The sequence below is a fragment of the Phyllopteryx taeniolatus genome, chromosome 1, assembly GCF_024500385.1.
Source record: "Phyllopteryx taeniolatus isolate TA_2022b chromosome 1, UOR_Ptae_1.2, whole genome shotgun sequence".
NCBI classification, from domain to species: Eukaryota; Metazoa; Chordata; class Actinopteri; order Syngnathiformes; family Syngnathidae; genus Phyllopteryx; species Phyllopteryx taeniolatus.
The window spans coordinates 20,802,685-20,822,188 of NC_084502.1; the positions used below are offsets into that span (position 1 = coordinate 20,802,685).

The 19,504-nt window shown below is 44.9% G+C and overlaps 1 protein-coding gene across 6 annotated transcripts in view; it reads right to left on the minus strand.

Moving 5' to 3' along the window:
* The window catches only part of bsna (bassoon presynaptic cytomatrix protein a), a 134,486-nt gene that overhangs the window by 70,705 nt on the left and 44,277 nt on the right, over nt 1-19,504 (minus strand). For 5 of the 6 annotated variants that reach the window (XR_009789462.1, XR_009789461.1, XR_009789459.1 and 2 more), the window contains exon 3: nt 4,881-6,677. Coding sequence is in view for 2 of the 6 variants with exons in the window: in XM_061780078.1 (XP_061636062.1) it covers nt 4,881-6,677 (1,797 nt within the window). In the remaining 4 variants the exon portion in view is untranslated. Of the gene's footprint in view, nt 1-4,880; nt 6,678-7,471; nt 7,696-19,504 lie in introns of those variants that run through there. The other variant, XR_009789463.1, reaches the window with a different exon arrangement.

A 19,504-nucleotide genomic window follows, 5' to 3' on the forward strand; every position in this document is an offset into this window, starting at 1 on the left:
TCTTCTGGTTTTCTGAAAATATAAAAAGATCACTTATGTAATTTTGCTATTAGGGTCACTAATTCTATTTGATTTCTTTTTTTAAACCCATGTAAATTACTAATGGAGGGGGCCGCCATACAAACCTCACCAAGAGTGCCAACATTGACCTGAGGTCTAAGGAACAAATTGCCACCGACACACCAGCTTGGAGAAGAGAAACTTGGGATGGCATAGATTCATACAAGAAGGCCAGGAAACAGCAGGATGAAGAAAAATGTAAACCAAGACTTGAAAAATTGAACCAATCCCGTCCACATCCACAATATCATGTGATGTCTGCCCACAACTACTAGGACTAAATGGGATGAGAGATATAAACCGTTCTTTCTATAGCTCATAATAGGGAATGTGAGATTGCTCACCAACAAACAAACTAATAGATCTTAGAGAACGGCATTGTTTATTTACATTCAACCATCAACTGCTGCGGCCGACGCGAGTGACATTATGTGTGCTGATGTAGCGAGGTTACAATTTCAGCATCCCTGCACACTCATAGTGCTCTGTGGAGAAAGTAATCATGTTCCTCTCTCTCATCTGCTACCGACTTAACATGTAGACCGTGCAACGAGACGGAATAAAAACTCGGGATCTCCTGTATGCCAATGTGAAATAAACATGCAGCTCATCTAAACCTCATCTGTGGAATCCACAACATCATTTATCTTGAGACCACCAGACAGTAGGTAGCTAAAATAAGGACTGTGACAGTTTGATCTCAAAGACAGAGAGGAGGCGTTGCAGTAGTCTTTACATGTCACTGACTGTATTTCTTTTAGTAGTTTTTATTTAAAATTATTATTATTTATTATTATTAGCAATAATAATTTATATATATATATACATTATTATTAGCAATAATAATTTATATATATATATATATATATATATATATATATATATATATACATATATTTGTAATTTGGATAATAATAATATTATTATTATCTCAGCTGACTTCAGGCAAGAGGCAGGGTACAGCCTGGACTGGTCGCCAGCCAATCGCGGGGCATATATAGACAAACAACCATTCGCCCTCACATTCACACCTACGGACAATTTAGAGTCTTCAATTAACCTACAACACATGTTTTTGGAATGCAGGAGGAAACCGGAGTACCTGGAGAAAACCTATGCAGGCATGGGGAGAACAGGCAAACTCCACACAGGGGAGGCCGGATTTGTCCTCAGAACTGTGAGGAAGATGTGCTAAGCAGTCATCCACCGCGCCACCTTATTATTATTATTATTGTGTGTTTTATATCCAATCTTCATGTACAGCAGTTTATATCATCTATGGTCGATTTTGAAAGTAATCTATGAATAAAGTTGAGTTTAGTGAAGTTGAGAAGTATGTAGAAGAGTGTGGATAGGAAAGGATGTGGAGTTGTTGTATTATTAATTGAAGCAAGATGTCCTGAAGAAGTGGAGCGAAGCCTTTGTCCATTAGGAGCTGGTTCCTGCTGTTGGTCCCTCTCGCTTTATTTTATTTTAATTTTTTTCTGATGAGTCACTGCATTCTCTCTTGATCTAGGTATCTATCTGAGAACTTTGCTTTCTTTTTGGTTCATTCCGACAACACTTTTTAAGAATTGGATCCACGGATTGGATCCATGTCAAAGTTGTGCATCACTCACAACAGTGGACGCTTCTGCGCTATCCCAAATACTGTCAGCCATTGCAAATCCAAAATCATTTCCTCAAAACCAAGAAGGAAGTCCAGAAGTGCAGCGCAGGGAAGGAGGATCCTTCTCTACCTTGCCTTCTTTCTATTCATATTATTACCTTGTAATTTTAATTCAGTGCAAGAGTCCAGTAAGTGGATGGTCATGTAGTGTTGTCAAGAAGCAGAAAACAATATTTACATGATTTAATGTCCAGTTAAATTAATAATGTTTTTGTCAGCCTTAATTCCAGAGGTCCCTGAAGGCACCATATGCATATCTGTTACATCTGTATGCAACTATGCATATGTTACAGTGGCTGGTAGAGCAAGGAGGTGGGCGTTGTGCATGAGTATGAATGCAGTGAGCAGTGAGAATTAGCTAGGAGCGACACGTGTGGGACAAGAGAGACTTATTGTTTTGTTTTTGGCACAGTGTCATGGTCTGTGTTTTAGATTGGTTAGTTTAGTTTCATGTTTTCCAGTGTCCCATGTTGTTCATGTCTTGTGTGCTCATTCAGTTACTGTGTCCACCTGTTTGTCGTCAACCTTCTACCTTGTGCCGACCAATCAGCTCACACGTTTCTTGTCCAGGTGTTCCTCGCTGTCTCGTCAATTTGTTTGTATTTAGTTCCCTGGTTTCTTTCAGTGCTTGTCAGTTCGTTGCCGTCAGTTGTGTCACTAAGTTATATCGCTAGTAATGTCTTGTTTCCTGTTTTGGGCTTACTCAAGTTTCTTTGCTTCTTTGATTATTGGTTTTGGGACTGTTTAGTTAGATTTTTCCATGTGCCTTGGTTGTCTGTTTTTGTAAATAATTTTTTTGTAATTCCTGCACTCCTGCCTGGCCTCCCTGCTTCCCTGCACTTGGGTCTAACAAAGAGTCCAAAGTTTTGACTCCAAACTGCACAAATGTGACGAAAAGTAACTTTTTATATCATGTTTTTGTGTGTGTGTGTGTGTGTGTATTTAGCTATTGACAGATCTGTGCAGTAGATTGCTTATTTGTAAGGGTAGGTTTGCACAGCAGTGCTTACAGTAATAGTAGTGTAACTATTTCAATTACTTTCTCAAAGTCCATCCATTTCCGCTTCTCCTCACCAGGGTCACGGCGTGCTGGAGCCTATCCCATCTATCATCGGGCGAGAGGCGGGGTACACTCTGAACTGGTCGCCAGCCAATCACAGGGCACATATAAACAAACAACCATTCCCACTCATATTCACACCCATGGACAATTTAGAGTCTTCAATCAACCTACCATCTACCATCACCACCTACCTACCTTTTGGGATGTGGGAGGAAACCGGCGAAAAATCCACACAGGCACGTGGAGAACATGCATTATTTAATTGCACATTTTCTCCCAGTCATGTAATGGATTACAGTTACATACATTTTGTAATTAAATTACATAATCTCGTTACATGTAATTACTTACTTCCCAACACTGAGTGTTTGTGGGTTAAATGTGAGGTTTGAGGGTGGCAGATCCAGAATTGAATTCTGGCAGGGCAGGTCGGCAATGGATCTCAAAAATTGTATCCTCGCAGGACTCCACCACCTATTCTTTTTTTTTCCCATTTCAATGAGCAGCCACACACAAATGTTATGATGATATGCTATCTACCGTTCACGGACACTAAGAATCCATACAGGTAGAGCTGGTGCAATAATAATTGGTAAGACGGCACCAGCAACAGCTGTGAAAGCTGGAGTGACAGACTGGCCCATACAAATGGCCTCATTCAGTCAGTCACCAACACCTCCTCATGCAGTGTACGTGTGTGTGCATGCATGCATGCATGCGTACGTACGTGTGTGTACATCATTTATATTCATCTTTCCATCATGTCAGCAGCTTGTATGGTTGTGCTGAACTGTGCCATTAAGAGTCATGCATTATTTACTTGGAAATGGATGTAGAAAAATGCTATTTGGTTGTGTTGTGTTTACAAAAATGAAATAAATCCTGTGTTCTTCATTGCCCCTTCACAAAGTTAGCTGAAGTATTTTTTTTTTCATAAAACTGCTAAAAACACTCTAAAGTATGGAATAAGGTCCAGAAACATTGGCCAAACGGAACGAAGTAAACCCGGTGACTCTTCACTTTTGCTTTATCAGGATACACCACCACCTTTTACATATTTAATCTTTCTTACTATTTATATTTTAAAAAGTAACATGAATTATTGAGAAATCGAGTGCAACCCTTCGTGTTTCTCTGTCACACACTGTTCTTGTCTTTTCCAAACTGCCAGTTATCTGCAGTCTTCTTAGAGTATTAAATTTTTTACCTATACTCAATGCTGAGAACGGCAAACCATGTGTGTGTGTGTGTGTATGTATATATATATCCATCCATCCATTTTCTGAGCCGCTTCTCCTCACTAGGTTTCACGGACGTGCTGGAGCCTATCCCAGCTATCATCGGGCAGGAGGCGGGGTACACCCTGAACTGGTTGCCAGCCAATCACAGGGCACATACAAACAAACAACATTCACACTCACATTCACACCTACGGGCAATTTAGAGTCCCCAATTAATGCATGTTTTTGAGGTGTGGGAGGAAACCGGAGTGCCGAGAGAAAACCCACGCAGGCACGGGGAGAACATGCAAACTCCACACAGGCGGGACCGCTACCTCAGCCACGTGTGAGGCGTGCGCTCTAACAGTCGGCACGTGTGATATATATATATAGCGTGCGTGCATATATATATATATATAAAACTTACGTTTTCTCGGTCTAAATAACATCATCAGCCACCAGTAGTAGCTAAATATAACCATGTGCATTATCTTTAGGTCTGTTTGTAGGCAGTAACACAGTACAGTAGCATGACCAACTGTATTCCCCGAAGACCCTGAAGGCCTCGTGCCACCTCAAAGCAAGCAAGTCACTCTCAATCTTCTTGTCTGCATGAGTTACACGCTTGCTCTCTCAATTGGGAGTATTTTTTTTTCATCAGTTGATGATAACAAACTGAGAGTGCTCCCTTTTGCTGATCTTCTGCCTTTTATTTTCTTAATGAGTGTGACCTTTGTTTAGTAGCCTTTTTCTTTCATTGCTGCTTCGCTATTTCCTTTTCTCGAACAAATGTCTTGAATTTGGGAATATTTTTGTGTGTGAGATATTTTGTGCAGACTGTATTGCATTCATGTGTTGCTGTCCTTACCTCAACCAGATGTGGTGTAGGGTTGAAGCCGCAAAGGTTGCACACTTGAGTTTGGCACTGCGTACATGAGTTGTAGTTGGGTGGGTCGGAGCTGTCGATGTTCAGCTCTGTTTTACACAGAGGACACGTCACTTTCGGCTTCACTGGCTCCGTAGCTGCGCTGGGAGCGATCGCAGGCTCCTGCTTTGGTTCCACCTTCTGCATATGTGAGGGCATTTGTCGGTGTTGAGGTTGCTGTGGATCTTTTTGCTGAAGGGCGGGCGACTGCTGTTGTGGCATTCCTTGTTGGTGGGGTACAGGCTTAGGCTGTTGCTTCAGTGCATGCGGACTTCCCACCTGGCTCAGTGCATGCGGACCCCCCAATTGGCTCGGTGCATGGGGGCCCCCCATTTGGTTCGGCGGCTGAGAGCCGACCATTTGGTTTGGTGCATGTGAGCCACCCATTTGGCCCGGCACATGAGGACCAGTTATTGGAGTCGTACCATGAGAACCCCCCATGCCAAATGGTTTGGCAACCGAGACCCCTTGTTGTGGCTGCCTGTTGTCAGGGGTCTCATTACTGAATACCACCTTGCCCCGTGCAGGACTGGGATGGGTGGAAGAGGTGGGCAAAGGGTCTACATTGATCAGAGTACTCGCCTGGTTGAGCAAGGAAGCTCCAAAACCAAACAGCTTTGTCAGTCCATCCTGGGCTGGAGGATGGGTCTGACTCTGGGGCTTATGAGCTGGAGAGGAGCCGGCGCTTCTGGTCTGGTCATGGTGCCGTGCCAATGACTGGTGCATGGGAGAGCCACGACCCAAATCGGGTTGGGAAGGTGCTTTTGTCAAGCCAGGGAGGGGTATAGCGCCAGGATGGGGGATCCTCGGACCACCAGGTTGTGTGGGGCCTCCTGCAGAACCTCCACCAGCTCTTGGACCTCTCTGGGAATATGAGTCAGGCCTCATAGCCTGATGGGAGGAACCTGTCTGGCTCTGGGGGCCACTCGAAGACGTGTGACTTTGTAAGCCTTGTGAACTATGAGGCTGTGTCTGGGGCCCCGACTGTGGATAAGGCTGTTGCTGAGCCTGGGGATAATGCTGACCCTGAGGTCCAGACTGAGACTGTGGATAAGGCTGCTGCTGTAGCTGCTGCTGCTGACCCTGGGGTCCGAACTGGGACTGTGGGTAAGGCTGCTGCTGAGCCTGGGATCCGGCTTGGGACTGTGGGTAAGGCTGCTGCTGGGCCTGGGGATACTGTTGAGACTGGGGATATTGCTGAGACTGTGGATGCTGCTGGGAATGAGGGTACTGTTGAGACTGGGGATACTGCTGGGATTGGAGATACTGCTGGGACTGTGGGTGCTGCTGGGACTGGGGGTACTGCTGAGACTGGGGGTAATGCTGGGACTGGGGATACTGTTGGGACTGGGGATGCTCCTGCACCTGGGGATACTGCTGGGATTGTGGATAGTGCTGGGACAGCGGGTATGTCTGGGACTCAGAATAAGGCTGGGACTGGGGGTATGTTTGGGACTGGGAATATGGCTGTGACTGGGAGTAGGACTGAGTTTGGCCATAGAGTTGAGTCTGCGGTTGTTGCTGCTGCTGTTGCTGGGTGGGCTGGCTCTGTGCCAAAGGTTTGGGCTGTGCTGCAGTCGCCGGCTGTGTTGGCTGAGGTGCAGCCTGCTGAGGCTGGACGAGAGATTTCGCTTGGTGGGACGGCGAGTGGATCTGTTGTTGACTCTTAGAACGAGGTGTGGTCATATCAATGCCAAGAGCCCGCTGCATCTGACAGTTGAGACACAGCCATTCCTGGACCTGCAAACCAGAATACAAAAAGCATGTTTTAACTTAGTCCTTCACCTTTGTTAAAACTCTCGGAATCATTAATTTTTAATGCAACTGAGGCCAAACAGAGTTGGCATGGTAAAATACAAAAAGATAATACTGTGGAATGACATGTGCTGGATTGAAAACAATATATTTTACTCTTCAATGTTGGTGCGATGCTTACAAAGCAAGTGAAAGTTTGAATTTAGTCATGTTGTTTTTATAAACTTAAAAGCATTAAGCTCCTTGTCCAATGCAATACGTACACAAGTTTTCTGTTGCTTACATAATAAAATCCTACTAATTATATTCTCCAAAGGCTAACCAAAAGCATTATCAAACAAATAATAACTCACGTTATATACAAAAGAAATACAGTATTTGGTTGTCTACAAAGGTGGACAGGAAAGATATACTGTTAAAACGTCACGACTCATCACATGATTTATTACTATCACGGCAGACTGACACAATACACACCCTCCTCTTTAATATAAACCACATAAATACTATATTAATTCAATGCCGTAGCATTCAATGAGAGCGGGTGTGCATATGGACGGCTTCACATAATGAACACCACCTTTTATTATCATGAAAAATGAAAACGTAGACAGCATGTTTTACCAGAATTAGAAGTTGAGAGCCGCTATAGCGTAACTGTCATGAGATCAATGCAACTTAACTGAGAAGAATTATAAATCCATATGGGCACGCACACCAAGAGGAAGTCATAAACGAGACCCAAACAGATAAGAGAACGATTATGAAACGAGCCTCACCCTTCATAATCCCACAACATCACTTCTCCTCATCCTCCATATGACAGCTGATGCTTCCTCTAAAGACTTGGTTTCCCCTCGCTCATTTCTTCTGACTTGGAAAACCTGCTCTGTGATAAACCTCCTCTGTGAGGTGTGTCGACCTGCTTGTGTTCCGTCTGTCCTCACAGCTTTGCATCAGCCGCGAACACTCAGCCACCATAAAGACTGCTATTTTAGCATCTCTGCAGCTTGAGCACAGCACTGTAAATCTCTTCACATTGCTCCCATCCCCTTTCGTTCCCACAATGCAATGCGCAAACATACAGCACTCTTACACCCACCCTCCCTTCCACTGCTGCTAATTTGAACTCCTAATCAAGCAATAACAATTTGCAGTGGTATGTTTTCTTTTTACATTTGAAAATTCATGGGTATTAATACTTATATGTTAGATTTACAAATTGGTTTAAAGAGCTTTGACATAATGGTGTACCTGTATTAATAATTACAGAAACATAAGGATTTTGGTTATCAGTGCTGTTTGGGCAGCTTGTCACATAAACTTCATATTGAGTGATGTCTGATATTTTTTTTCATCACTGTATATGACTAACAGAGAAAATGTTTCCCATTAAGCATACAAATGAAAAATACATTTTCAAAAAAAATCTATACAAAAAATACACCTTTTCTCTCTCATTACCATGATAAATATAGTACATAGAGAAGCTGTTTTTTTTTTATTTTCTCTTTTACCATTTAGCATTGCCAATATCAGACCCTTTCTCTTTTCTATAGATATGATCTTTTTTTAATCTCTGGTACCCATCTACATCCATAACATTTCCCATTTGTCTTTTTTTCCTCATATTATTTTTTCCCACTCTCGCTCTCTCTGATCAGGTTTTGGTCTTCATATAGTTGAAGAGGAAGGAGATTTGAAAGTCAAATTTTTTTGCTGCATGTTGTGCTACCATGATTACATGTTGAAAGAAAGAAGAGGAAAGGTAGATAGGACATACTGCAACATAACTAGATGCCGTTGATACTTTGCTTTGTACTGTACTTTATAATCAGCACGATAACAAGCTCTTGAAAGAATAGCAAATAGAGCTTCGACGGGAAAGGCTGAGGAGAAAGGGAAAGTTGGAGGCAAAAGAATCAGCACTGCAGTTAGTTAATCCAGTCGAGGTCTAATCATGTTGCGCTTCATTAACAGCCCGGCCCCAAGGACTATCCACTTCTACTCCAAAATCACATAATCCTGAACTAACAGAAGGGTTTCCCACAGGAATATAACCCGATCTGGGGGAAAAAAAATCCCATGTAATCATAATATCGCTCTGTCGCATAATATCGCATAATAACTCTTTCCAGACCTTTTCCAGCCTCTTTAAAGTTACATGTCTTTTCCCCACCTTTAGCCACAAATTCTTCTTTGATTGAATCCATAGTTTATGTTATATAGTGTCTCTGTGGGTCTATTATGTACAGAAGTCTTGCCCACTGACACTTTGACACTCAAGTCGTGGGTGTGGTGTTTTTGCAATGTGCAGATTGTGCACAGCAGTGGGCTCTGCGTGGTTTCGACACAATTATACACATTCAGAGACGTGCTCTCTCTCTCGCTCTCTCTCTCTCACTCTCTTTCTCTCTCTCTCTTTCTCCCAGAGACACACACACCGACACACTGCCATTTGCAGTTGTGATCTTTCCACAGATAAGCAGCATTGCTAATAAAACGATAAAAGTGTGGTCACATCTATCAAAATACTAATCCCTATATCATGGGGTCTCAGCTGTCAATGGTGGGATGGGGGCAGAGTTCAGTGTGACACTATAATCCAATTTGTCATTAATTAGTCTGCAGATGTGCAGGGGATAGGAAGTGGATGGAGGAAGAGCCAATCGAAGAGCCGAAGCAGCACACAGGAGGAGGAACTCACTAGTGCTATTATGGCTCTTTTGAAGCCGTCCTCTCTCATTAGCTGCCCTTTCCTGCTCACTGCTAACAAAATGGCAAACGACTAATTAAAGTGATGTCAAGTATTGGTAGAAATAGAAATGTAATGCCCCTCCTGGAAGCCGTCACCTTATCAGGGTGGAGGGGTTTGTGTGTCCCAATGATCCTAGGAGCTAAGTTGTCTGGGGCTTCACACCCCTGGTAGGGTCACCCATGGCAAACAGGTCCTAGGTGAGGGACCAGACAAAGCATGGCTAAAAGACCCCAATGATGAGAAATATTGATGGATTGAGGTTTCCCTTGCCCGGACGCGGGTCACCGGGGCCCCCCACTGGAGCCAGGCCTGGAGGTGAGGCTCGTGGGCGAGTGGCTGGTGGCCAGGCCTGCACCCATGGGGCCCGGCCGGGCACAGCCCGAAAGGGTAACGTGGGTTCCATGGGCGGGGGACATCGAGTCCGAGTGGACCATTCCGCGACTCCATTGCTGAGCCGGCAGATCGGAGCTGTGGCCGTAATGTGGTCGGTGCCTGTCGTAGTGGCAACCCGCGAACCCGTTGGTGGACACCAACGGTGAGGGATGTCTTCAAGCTGAAGAAGGAGTCCTATCGGGCCTGTCTGGCATGTGGGACTCCTGAGGCAGCTGATGTCCACCGGCTGCCCAAGCGGAATGCAGCTTTGGTGGTAGCTGAAGCAAAAACTCGGGCATGGGAGGAGTTTGGGGAGGCCATGGAGAAAGACTTCCGGAGGGCTTCGAGGAAATTCTGGTCCACCATCCGGCGTCCCGGGATGGGGAAGCAGTGCACCATCAACACTGTGTATAGTGGGGATGGGGTGCTGCTGACCTCGACTCGGGACGTTGTGAGTCGGTGGGGAGAATACTTCGAAGACCGAGTCATTTGCACCGACACGCCTTCTCATGAGGAAGCAGAGTCTGGGTTCTCCTAGGCGGGCTCTCCTACCTCTGGGTTTGAGGTCACCGAGGTGGTTAAAAAGCTCCTTGGTGGCAAGTCCCCGGGGGTGGATGAGATTTGCCCAGAGTTCCTCAAGGCTCTGGATGTTGTAGGGGCTGTCCTGGTTGACACGCCTCTGCAACATCGACTGGACATCGGGGACAGTAACTCTGGATTGGCAGACTGGGGTGGTGGTCCCCCTTTTTAAGAAGGGGTACCGTACCCTGATACGTGCTGTTCAGTCCCTGTACGACCGTTGTCAGAGTTTGGTCCGCATTGCTGATAGCAAGTCGGACTCGTTTCCGGTGAGGGTTGGACTCCGCCAAGGCTCCCTTTGTCACCGTACATAACTTTTATGGACAGAATTTCAAAACGAAGCTGAGGCGTAGAGGTCCGGTTTGGTGGCCTCGGTATTCCATCTCTGCTTTTTGCAGATGATGGGGTTCTGTTGGCTTCATCAAGCCATGATCTCCAACTCTCAATGGAGCGGTTCACATCGAGTGTGAAGCGGCTGGGATGACAATCAGCACCTCCAAATCTGAGACCATGGTCCTCAGTCGGAAAAGGGTTGCGTGCCTTCTCCAGGTTGGGGATGAGATCCTGCCCCAAGTGGAGGAATTCAAGTATCTTGGGGTCTTGTTCACGAGTGAGGGAAGAATGGAACGGGAGATCGACAGGCGGATCGGTGCAGCGTCTGCATTGATGCAGACTTTGAATCGGTCCATTGTGGTAAAGAAGGAGTTAAGCCGAAAGGCAAAGACTACATCCTTCGGCTGGCCTGGGAACGCCTCGGGATCCCCCCAGAAGAGCTGGAGGAAGTGGCTGGGGAGAGGGAAGTCTGGGCGTCCCTGCTAAAGCTACTGCCCGCGCGACCCGACCTCGGGCAGGCAGTAGAAAATGGATGGATGGATGGATGGATGGAGAAATGTAATGGACTGCCAGCTGTGAAACATTGTGTTGCTATGGTTATGAAACATACACCGTCATTGGTGCCAATGTGCAGCATAGAACTTCCTTCAGTGTTTTTTTTTTTTAATGTAAAATTGGACCGTGAATGTCTCGACAGATTATTAGCAAGGAAGTATAAAGTCTGATGTTGTCGAGTTCAGAATTCAAACAAAAGTTTGAAGTCTATAAAGTTACGGAACACTTTGGTGTTTGAACCACAGTCCCCATGTTTAAAAGCTCTGCTCGGCAAGCGTCAAGGGATTACCTCTGTGTGCAGATTTGCTCTTTGGCTTCTGCATTCTTACAGTAGGGACGTAACCCAAATGTGTTAGTCGGAATGCGCCGTCATCTGTCAGTAACAATAATGCAGCAGTAGCAAAGTCATGATTACAATAAATATTGGATGAAAAAAACCTTTAAGGCTAGCATAACCAACCAACCATTTTCAACACCGCTTATCCTGGTTAGAGTCACGGGGCGCTGGAGCCTATCCCAGCTGACTTCGGGCGAAAGGCGGACTACACCCTGAACTGGTCGCCAGTCAGTCGCAGGGCACATATAGACACGGAGAACCATTTGCACTCACATTCACACCGTCACTGAGTGGGAACTGAACCCATGCTGCCCACACCAAAGTCAGGCGAGTGTACCACTACACCATCAGTGACTTGGCTAGCATAGCCTTTAAGGTTAATAGCATTAAAACAATCAAATATGACAACCAGTAAATATGTCGGTAACTGAGCATGCTCTCTTGTGCCATGTGATGATATATTCTTGCACCGCTCCAGAAACTAATTCATTGCATCCCATTTGTAAGCTCAAAACATCATATGTCGTAAACCAAGGACCCCCTGTACTGTACTAGTATTCTTTTGCTTATATGTTTTAGAATGGTTACCTTATTTTATCACTTGCCCAGGATTTGCGCTGCCCATTCGCCAATGGCTAATTGAAAGAGGATGTGGTGAAGTAAATAGTGCCCACGTTCGCCATGCTGGCGAATCAAAATTAGTTGCGTCAAAAATTAAAAGCCCTTCCTGATAAAAGTTAAAGTGAGCACGCTCATTCCGCCGTGTGCGAAGGGTGTTAGTGGTTTACTCCCCCCACTTTGTAAACTGTTTCAATCCACCATCCAGCCACGACTGGCTAAGCAGTCAGGCGCATGGGCCTTTGCAGCTGTGGCGGGGGAACCGTCAGGGAAGACAAGACCCAATGCCGCTTGGCGCCCAATTGAAGCGCGCATATTTATTACCGCGGCATATGTTTGAAGTGTTGATGGTCAATGTGTCCTACAATTCACAATAGCCCTCACAGCTAGCTGCCTTCATCATCAGTGCAAGAGTCGCTCATCCCAATTTGGTTGTCATGCCGAACGGCAGAAGCGGTGGCACTGGCTCGAACCAAGGCGTAACGAGCTAGTCCTTTGGGGGCACAAGGGAAACATAGTCCCCCCCCCCACCCACCTTATGTAATTTAGTCAACTTTGTCCTGCTTTTAAAATCTGTTATACTCTGTTAGCCTACTAATATTTACCACCAAATATCAACTTATCTTCAAAGTCCTTAAGAAGCTTCTTGATGATTATTAAATAACAAGTGAATCATCTCAACACTTTTACTTTGATTGATAAGAACATTAATTAACATATAATATAGTTTACCACTTGAACCGCTTTTATTCACACATCTTGGAGATGAAAAGTGTCACTGTCAAATTTATCTCGACCCCAGATTAGTTTCTGTCCATTTTCATTGTACGTTATTGGAAAATTTGCTTCCAAATTAGAGGTTAACATGGGTCCCCAATTGTCTTATGTTTGACCTGAGAGGTTCCACTGTGGTTATGAAACACTGATAATGAAACACAATACAAAGAATTGTATCATTATAATTGAGTAATTTAAAACTATTGTGTACACGTACTAATATAATTGTCTTGGGGCACATTTTATTAGTAGTATTTCATGTGTGTTTTATGAAGCTGTAGCGGACACGCCCATTGCCCGGTTGTCATAGGAACCCCAAGAATTTCTTCATTCATGCTTCCTGAACCTCAACCAGCCGCATGGAGTGATTGATGACTGTTGAACAATAGAACACGATCACGCCCCAGTGGTGGTGAGAGACGCTGGCCGTGGACATTAAAAGGATATTCAAGAAATCCCACGTTTGTAGCGAACAAAACAAACCTTCAGGAATATTTTAAATGTATGTCTTGATGTCTTGGTCATTATTGTGTCAGTCTTACAGGTCGAGCTGGTCTTACAGGTTGAGAACCGTTCATCTTGATTTGAAGCCAAACAGTACGAAAAGATGTTGTGTTGAACAATTAGTTGATTGGCCAAGACTAAAGTTTAAACAATCATTCTATATGCTTGATCTATGAGTAAGAGTGCAAAGTTGGGAGTATTTTAATGTATGATTTTTAATCCCATTTTTATGGGCCAAATTGTAAACTAGATTCAAGCCTATGGGCGTGGTCTTCTCCACTTTCTGTCCCTTAGACATGCCCCCTGGGTATCTAACCCTTAACCTCCACCCTCTTGCTTTCTTGTCCTCTTGGTTCTGTTCCTGCTGGCTAACATCCCTGCAGCTGCGGGGCGGCTTCGGCCAACCCCTCCCCTTTCCTTGTCCTTTTGTTGCAACCATGTGCGAGAGCGACGCCGGACAACGACGGCGGCGCCAGCCGATCAAAGAAGCCGGCCATGTGGCTTTGATTGCTTTTTCCCAGCCTTGATGTGTTGGCGGAGCTCCAGAAAGTCACTCCTGGCACTCGTAACAGTTACGCCCGCAGTTGAGAGCAAGAGCGGAGCCCGCAACAAGTTCAAATGGTGGAAAACCTCTGAGTACACCTCAACAGGACAACAACTTTCTTTTTGCATTTTTTTTTGGTTTGCTTGTTTTTACTTTTTGTGCATCTTCTTCTTCAATTGAACCTGCTTTCTTTCCTCCTGAGATCCTCGGAGAAAGACCATACCCAGGGCCAACTGATCTATGGTCGTGAGTAGAGGATGGCAATCGTTGCCAGAATGTACAAAATTAGTGCCTACTAATTGTGGGGTAAAATACCAGCTTCACACCAGTTTCAACTTTGTACTAGCTCAACACGCTGTACCCTATTCACGCTCATTTTTAGTCCAGCAAAACACAATGTCCTATTTTTCTTTACATATGCCTATTTTCCTTTCTATTATCATTAATATTATTTTCTTTCCATAGTCAAACCCCTCTACATTGTTTTCCCCGGAGTTTTCCTTTTAATACAATTTTATATAAAATTCTACTTCCTGTTGTGTTTTGTGTGTTTGAGTTTAATAATCAAGAACTCTTATTTCGTCCATGTAGCAAACCTTCGTTCGCTTCCAGCGTATTCTTTCTCCAAAATTAATTACGTTTTTTATCCTAAACCAATATACACGACAAAGCCTACCCTTTGTATTTGTTTACCCTCCAAACCAGCAAACTGACTGCCAAAAGTGCAGTCAATTGTGCTCTAATAAAAAGTTGATGTTCCTTTTTACACATACTGCGTTGCAAGGAAGAAGTGAGTGACGACATCTCACCATATCGAATTAAAAGATGGGGTATAAGTAATACTGTCTGATGATAGTATTACACATGCACACTGAAGCTTTCAGCATGATGCACGACACAAACATGAAAAGAATGTGTTACGTACAATTTCCCAGCAAATATAATGTGTGCCAAGGTGTGTATTTTTGAACATGCACGAAATGACAGCATACAGTCTTTCTGCAAAGGGGCCGCACATGCTCGAAAGTATCTAATGCCTGTTAAAAGGCAGTAGTCGTGTTTGTATGATAAATGGTTAACTTCAAGGGCACCTTAGCACATTTTAATGGCTCCTCATACATGAAAACCATCCTGCAGTTGTTCCCTCTTTCATTTGGCCAAGGCAAGACGTACATTTGATGACATTAGCACTCTAAATGGAAATAAGGGTCTTGTTTAATCAATACAAAAATGTCCGTCAACATTTTATGTATAACACATATCAGGGTGCCCTGAATCTCCCTCAGCCTGACACAAAGCAGATATGGTCACTCCTCATTGTCTCTCTCACAAGAGTACCTTTTAACTTTGGTTTTCCAATAAGAAGCAAGCGTTTGCAGATTTTTTTTGCTGCTGTTCTTTCTTTTTTTTCTGCTGCGGGGCTCTCGCTATAGTTACGTTGATGCTGGTTTAAACACTATCAGAAGCAAAATTTACTAATAGTTAAATATTTGTTCCATCAAATTGATATATATATGTGTGTGTGTCTGTGTGTGTGTGTGTGTGTGTGTGTTTTTTGCACTGAATACTATTTCCGGTAATTGGCACAGGTTGGGCGTTCCTTTCACTGATTCGTAATTTTAGACACCTGTTAACTGGCGGTGCCGTCGGGGACAAAGAGGATTAGTGAGGCTCCGATACTTTCTATTGACCGTCATGGTACGTATGTCGGCGGCACGGTGGCCGACTGGTTAGAGCGTCAGCCTCACAGTTCTGAGGACCCGGGTTCAATCCCCGGCCCCGCCTGTGTGGAGTTTGCATGTTCTCCCCGTGCCTGCGTGGGTTTTCTCCGGGAACTCCGGTTTCCTCCCACATCCCAAAAACATGCATGAATTGGAGACTCTAAATTGCCCGTAGGCATGACTGTGAGTGCGAATGGTTGTTTGTTCCTATGTGCCCTGCGATTGGCTGGCAACCAGTTCAGGGTGTACCCCGCCTCCTGCCCGATGACAGCTGGGATAGGCTCCAGCACGCCCGCGACCCTAGTGAGGAGAAGCGGCTCAGAAAATGGATGGATGGATGGGTACGTATGTCAAATTAGGTCAAATCGCCACTTAGCTACTATTATTTGGTTTTTGTATTTTTATTTATTTTTTGCATTTAAACTTTTAAACCGTCACCTGGACTTCAGCATGGATTTGCTTGAACCTGATCGCATCGCACCGTTACGAGCCCACTGCAGCCTTTTGGCGACTTTTCATTGATAGCAGTCCCCAAGTCGCCATAATAAGGTGGATTAACTGGGGTAAACCCCATATAAAGGTCCAGGTACCAAATGCACAGCACACCGCTAATCCAAACATAATTTTGAAGCTTATGTTTTCAGGTAAATTTAATAGCATTTGCTGTCAACTTTAAATAAATCCGGCTTGTGTCAGCTTTACCCAAGATTAAGTTGCAAGGGATTCGAGAAGCAGATGTGATTTTGACATCTTCTTCTTCTTCTTTTCCTTTCGGCTTGTCCCGTTAGGGGTCGCCACAGCGCGTCATCCTTTCCCATGAGAGCCTATCTCCTGCATCCTCCTCTCGAACACCAACTGCCATCATGTCTTCCCTCACGACATCCATCAACCTTCTCTTTGGTCTTCCTCTAGCTCTCTTGCCTGGCAGCTCCATCCTCATCATCCTTCTACCAATATACTCACTCTCTCTCCTCTGGACGTGTCCAAACCATTGAAGTCTGCTCTCTCTAACTTTGTCTCCAAAACATCGAACCTTGGCTGTCCCGCTGATGAGCTCATTTCTAATTTTATCCAACCTGGTCACTCCGAGAGCGAACCTCAACATCTTCATTTCCGCCACCTCCAGCTCTGCTTCCTGTTTTCTCTTCAGTGCCACTGTCTCTAATCCATACATCATGGCTGGCCTCACCACTGTTTTATAAACTTTGCCCTTCATCCTAGCAGAGACTCTTCTGTCACATAACACACCTGACACCTTCCTCCACCCGTTCCAACCTGCTTGGACCCGTTTCTTCACTTCCTGACCACACTCACCATTGCTCTGGACGGTTGACCCCAAGTATTTAAAGTCCTCTACCCTTGCCATCTCTTCTCCCTGTAGCCTCATTCTTCCCCCACCACCCCTCTCATTCATGCACATATATTCTGTTTTACTTCGGCTAATCTTCATTCCTCTTCTTTCCAGTGCATGCCTCCATCTTTCTAACTGTTCCTCCAGCTGCTCCCTGCTTTCACTGCAGATCACAATGTCATCTGCAAACATCATGGTCCACGGGGATTCCAGTCTAACCTCATCTGTCAGCCTATCCATCACCACTGCAAAAAGGAAGGGGCTCAGGGCTGATCCCTGATGCAGTCCCACGTCCACCTTAAATTCGTCTGTCACACCTACAGCACACCTAACCGCTGTTCTGCTGCCCTCGTACATGTCCTGTATTATTCTAACATACTTCTCTGCCACTCCAGACTTCCGCATGCAGTACCACAGTTCCTCTCTGGGTACTCTGTCATAGGCTTTCTCTAGATCTACAAAGACACAATGTAGCTCCTTCTGACCTTCTCTGTACTTTTCCATCAACATCCTCAAGGCAAATAATGCATCTGTGGTACTCTTTCTAGGCATGAAACCATACTGTTGCTCGCAAATACTCACTTCTGTCCTGAGTCTAGCCTCCACTACTCTTTCCCATAACTTCATTGTGTGGCTCATCAACTTTATTCCTCTATAGTTGCCACAGCTCTGCACATCACCTTTGTTCTTAAAAATGGGCACCAGTACACTTTTCCTCCATTCCTCAGGCATCTTCTCACGCACTAGAATTCTATTGAACAAGCTGGTCAAAAACTCCACAGCCACATCTCCTAGATGCTTCCATACCTCCACAGGAATGTCATCAGGACCAACTGCCTTTCCATTTTTCATTCTCTTTAATGCCTTTCTAACTTCCCCCTTACTAATCATTGCCACTTCCTGGTCCACCACACTTGCCTCTTCTACTCTCCCTTCTCTATCATTTTCCTCATTCATCAACTCCTCGAAGTATTCTTTCCATCTACCTAGCACACTGCTGGCACCAGTCAACATATTTCCATCTCTATCCTTAATCACCCTGACCTGCTGCACATCCTTCCCATCTCTATCCCTCTGTCTGGCCAGCCTGTATAGATCCTTTTCTCCTTCTTTAGTGTCCAACCTGCCATACATGTCATCATATGCCTCTTGTTTTGCCTTTGCCACCTCTACCTTTGCCCTGTGTCGCATCTCAATGTATTCCTTTCGCCTCTCCTCGGTCCTCTCAGTGTCCCACTTCTTCTTAGCTAACCGTTTTCCTTGTATGATTTCCTGTACTCTGAGGTTCCACCACCAAGTCTCCTTCTCTCCTTTCCTGCCAGAAGATACACCAAGTACTCTCCTGCCTGCTTCTCTGATCACCTTGGCTGCAGTGGTCCAGTCTTCTGGAAGCTCTTCCCGTCCACCGAGAGCCTGTATCACCTCTTCCCGAAAAGCTGCACAACACTCGTCCTGTCTCAGCTTCCACCACATGGTTCTCTTCTCTGCCTTTGTCTTCCTAATTTTCCTCCCCACCACCAGAGTCATCTTACACACCACCATCCTATGCTGTCTAGCCACACTCTCCCCTACCACTACCTTACAGTTGGTAACCTCCTTCAGATTACATCGTCTGCACAAGATGTAATCCACCTGTGTGCTTCTACCTCCGCTCTTGTAGGTCACCCTATGTTCGTGCCTCTTCTGGAAAAAAGTGTTCACTACAGCCATTTGCATCCTTGTTGCAAAGTCTACCACCATCTGTCCCTCCAAGTTCCTTTCCTGGATACCGTACTTACCCATCACTTCTTCATCACCCTTATTACCTTCACCAACATGTCCATTACAATCTGCACCAATTACGACTCTCTCTCTGTCTGGGATGCTCAGAACTACATCATCTAGCTCCTTCCAGAATTTATCTTTCACCTCTAGGTCACATCCTACCTGTGGGGCATAGCCACTAATCACATTACAAATAACACCCTCAATTTCAAATTTCAGCCTCATCACTCGATCTGATACTCTTTTCACCTCCAAGACATTCTTAGCCAACTCTTCTTTTAAAATAACCCCTGACTCCATTTCTCTTCCCATCTACACCATGGTAAAATAATTTAAACCCTGCCCCTAAACTTCTAGCCTTACTGCCTTTCCACCTGGTCTCCTGGACACACAATATATCAACCTTTCTCCTAATCATCATGTCAACCAACTCCCGAGATTTTCCTGTCATAGTCCCAACATTCAAAGTCCCCACATTCAGTTCTAGGCTCTGTGTTTTCCTCTTCTCTTTCTGCCGAAGAACCCGCTTTCCACCTCTTCTTCTTCTTCTTCTTTGACTTCGACCCACAGTAGCTGAATTTCCAACAGCGCCCTGCAGG